Source organism: Verticillium dahliae, genomic scaffold, assembly GCF_000150675.1.
Source record: "Verticillium dahliae VdLs.17 supercont1.9 genomic scaffold, whole genome shotgun sequence".
In the NCBI taxonomy this organism is placed as follows: Eukaryota; Fungi; Ascomycota; class Sordariomycetes; order Glomerellales; family Plectosphaerellaceae; genus Verticillium; species Verticillium dahliae.
Genome location: NW_009276929.1, coordinates 863,082 through 866,624, shown reverse-complemented (window position 1 = coordinate 866,624; position 3,543 = coordinate 863,082). Strand labels below are relative to the sequence as shown.

The window sequence follows — 3,543 nt, the reverse complement described above, 5'->3', positions numbered from 1 at the left end:
CTAGTCTTCTAGTCCGGATCGCTCATAAGCTCGATGAAAGTACTCCCAGCCCTGTCTTGATTCTTGGGTGGATGTAGGGGCATGGCGAGGAGTCTTTGCGTATTGGTACTCTAGAATAGATCGGATATCTTAGCGGGTATGGTGGATCGACGATCTTCAGAGTCTAGCGGAGTTGCCAAGCGCCCTTTCTTCGATCTCCATGTGTTTGAACGGGCAGGAGATCCGTACTGCTCTTCGTCACTCTCTTCATCTTCTTCACTGCTCTCCTCGTCGCTCGTTCCATTGTGCTTTGGGGACTTGCTTCTCCTCTGGCTGCCTTTTGACCTCGTCTCCTTACCACTTCGAAGGACATAACTATCAGTGTTTATGACCTGCTTTAAATTGAGCGTATTGGTTAACCACGACAGGTCGACAGCGGGAATGCCCTTGTCACGCGCACGCACGATGTCTTTATGGAGGCTATCGAACTGGTCTTGTGACGCACAGAGGTGGGTGGTCTTCTTCGTGATGGCCGTTTGGTATTGTCCGCCCAAGGCGCGGATATCGCTCTTGATGCGCTCCTCTTTTTGGCCTTTGGGAGTGGCAATGACACAAATATAAGCATTTCGCAGGATTTGGACCTTTTTCTCCTTCTCGTGCCGCTCGTCTGCTCTCTGATCGTCGCCGGACTGGTCGCCGGACTGGTCGCCGGACTAGTCGCCGGACTAGTCGCCGGACTGACTGCCGGACTCTTCCTGGTCGCTCTCGTCCTGCTGACCAAGAAGGTGAGGTGCGGTGTCCGTCTTCGACTGGGAATCAAAGCACTCCTCTAGCCATTTCATGTCGACGATCACACAGTTGTGCTTTCTGGCCTTCTCGACAAGGTTGGAAGGCTAATAGTACGACTCCTGGGTAGCTATGAGGTGGGTGAGCTTCTTAGAGAAGGATTTCTTGTAGCTGCCTCCAAGCGTCTTGATGTCCTTTTCAACTTGCTGATGAGTTCGATTGAACTTGCCGCAGACCGCGACAACGCAATCCGAAAGTGGCTTAGACGCATCGGCGTCCGGCTGAAGATTGTCTGCAGAGGCCATATCGATTATCTATGGTGATTGCAATCTGAGGGGACGATTTATGTCTGAAGACGTTCGTGTGGAAGGGAAAATATGGATAGAGCTGACCGGACAGAGCTAGTTGGATTTATATGCCATGTGTGTCGCCTAGCCGCGGGCTTAGAAAAAGAAATCGAATTGCGGAAAGCGACAGGCTGGTGAAAGTCGAAAGTCACAACCAACATCTAGGCGGTCTATTCTCGGATACGCAAGACGGATATCAGAGGCAGAGGTAGTAAAAAGCAACGATGAGATCAGAATGGGTGCGTCTTCGGTCCAGAGGCAAGCTAGAACCCGTCCAGGCTAGACAAATCCGTCAGAGCATCTCATCGACCCCATGAGAAAGCTGTGCGGGAAGCCATTCATGCCTCCACAGTACGTTCCCACAGACATGGCATGAATAGTATCCAATTATACGTTGAATTTACGACGCGCAAAGACGCTTGCCGTACGCCTTGTGATTAAGATCAAGGATTCATAAGGGTCTATCCTAGGCAGCTTCATGCAGTCGTTTCCTCGTCACCACTATCCTCGAGGCCGCGTTTCTCCTGCCGCCGCGCACCCTCTTGCTAGCGCCCCTTCCGGCGGCCTGCCTCGCGACGATAGCATCTATCGTAGGATGCGACCGCGGCTGATACTCGGACTCGACAAACTCGATAAACCTGTTGCCGCCCATGGCCGAAATGACGCCAGCCCGCATGCGCATGGTGAAATCCGGGTCCCCGCAATCTAACCATGCCACCAAGATTAGTCTCCTCAGCACTCAGCAGGCAGGATAGCGGGAAAGAACGGTCACATACTGATGACAATCATTTCACCTCGCACCCGTGTACTCTTCTGTTAGATTCTGGTCGTCATCGTCTCTATAACGTTAACCCCGCCCGGCGCGGCAGAGAAACACCTCCAGTGTTCGGAAAGCGGGAACGGCGGGAGCCTGGATGTCCGGGGGCCAGGATAGAGACACCACACCACAAGCAATCTCTGGAACAATGCAACGTCAGTACGACAACCGAAACTACCATCGCATCTCTACGTCATATCAGCTACTGGAAGAGGGGGATCCCGACTTACATTGTCTGGGTCAAGGCGCTGCAATGCGGAGAAGAGGTCGGCTGTCCATCTTTCCTGCTTCTCGTTCTCCAGCATCCACAACAAGTCGACTCGTTGCGCTTTGTCTTGGAAGAGCGCCACGCGCGATAGAGATGCCCGCTTCTTTCGAATAGCGTCAAGTCGACTTTCGAGAGTCTCTCGACGCATCTCTACCGCGCTTGCCAAGAGCTTCGTCTCTTCCTGCTGCAGGCGCTGGATTCCTTTTTTTACTTCGCTATCACTCTTCCGTCGCTCGGCGAGCTGCAGCGCATAAGGCAGCACTCCTGAGATCCCTGCGCCTTTCGCCACCAGCATGACGTCCTCGTACTAGCGAAAGTCCAATGTCTATCCGTAAGGACCATCAAGCTTCAGCACAGCGCCTTCTACTAGTCTCTCGAGCCGGCTTGCGAGTGTGCCGTCGCGCGCCATGAGGAACGACATGGTGCGGACCCCATCCAGCGAGGCCAGATCGCCTAGCTTGAACCACAAGGGCTTCATCGCGTGGCCGTGGACGCCCGGCACGAGAGAGCGTGGGAAAGAGGCCGGAAAGTAGATATTGAAATAATTGTCGGCCGAGGCCTGGATAGGCCTTTCGGCGTTCACGGTCACGAGGGCGACGTTATCATCGAGTTCTAGTCGGAGCACGCGGACGGTAAACCGCCGATACCACCGGACGGCACGGACGCAAGCCGCAACAGTCCAACAAGAAGATGCCACCGTAATGAGCGCACGGCTCACGGGCGTGGGCAGAAGGTAAGCATGCCATACCAGACCGGTCAATGCCGAGACGGCTAGGACTAGGTGAGTGACGAAGAAGTAGCGACCAAGATACCGACGTGCCAGACTCAGAGATGACGGGAGAATGAGCATCAGCGTGCTGAGTCCCTAGCAACTTCTAAGTCTTTACTCTATACTACACCTTTCAGCTAGCCAGAGTACCACTTACGATGTATCCCGACGTGACAACCGCACCAGGCCTCGGTCGTACGGCCAGGACCATGAAAGCGTGAATCAACGCTTAGGCGATGGCGACCCTGCCGACCCAGTGATGAAAGAGGTTGACAGTACCGAGAGGTATATTACATAGGGCGGCGAGAGCGTTCGTTCGAATGACGATCGAGAGGGGGACCAGATTGACGAACGCAGCCACGCCCGCTCGTCTCTCCGCCTCTCTGAGAGTAGGAAGTGGACTGAAGGGGTACAGCAGAAGAGCGATATTTACGCCGGCGTATAAAAGGATGGCCAGAGCCTCCCGACGGGTAGCCCCCGTCCAGTGCTGTCGGCGGATGAGCAGTGGGTAGACTAGACGCTAGGCATAAAACACGCGTACGTAGGGAAAAGCCTGTCGCAAAGGGCGGGCTACGAG

At 54.4% G+C, this 3,543-nt stretch overlaps 1 protein-coding gene across 1 annotated transcript; it reads right to left on the bottom strand.

Annotated features, from left to right (window-relative positions):
- VDAG_05199 (uncharacterized protein) lies at positions 1 to 1,070 on the bottom strand (the record flags this gene model as incomplete). Its single annotated transcript, XM_009654935.1, has 4 exons — positions 1 to 110; positions 212 to 339; positions 444 to 788; positions 883 to 1,070. 4 exons carry the CDS (start codon positions 1,068 to 1,070, stop codon positions 1 to 3), a joined length of 771 nt encoding a protein of 256 aa, XP_009653230.1.
- Between the last annotated feature and the right edge of the window lie 2,473 nt (positions 1,071 to 3,543).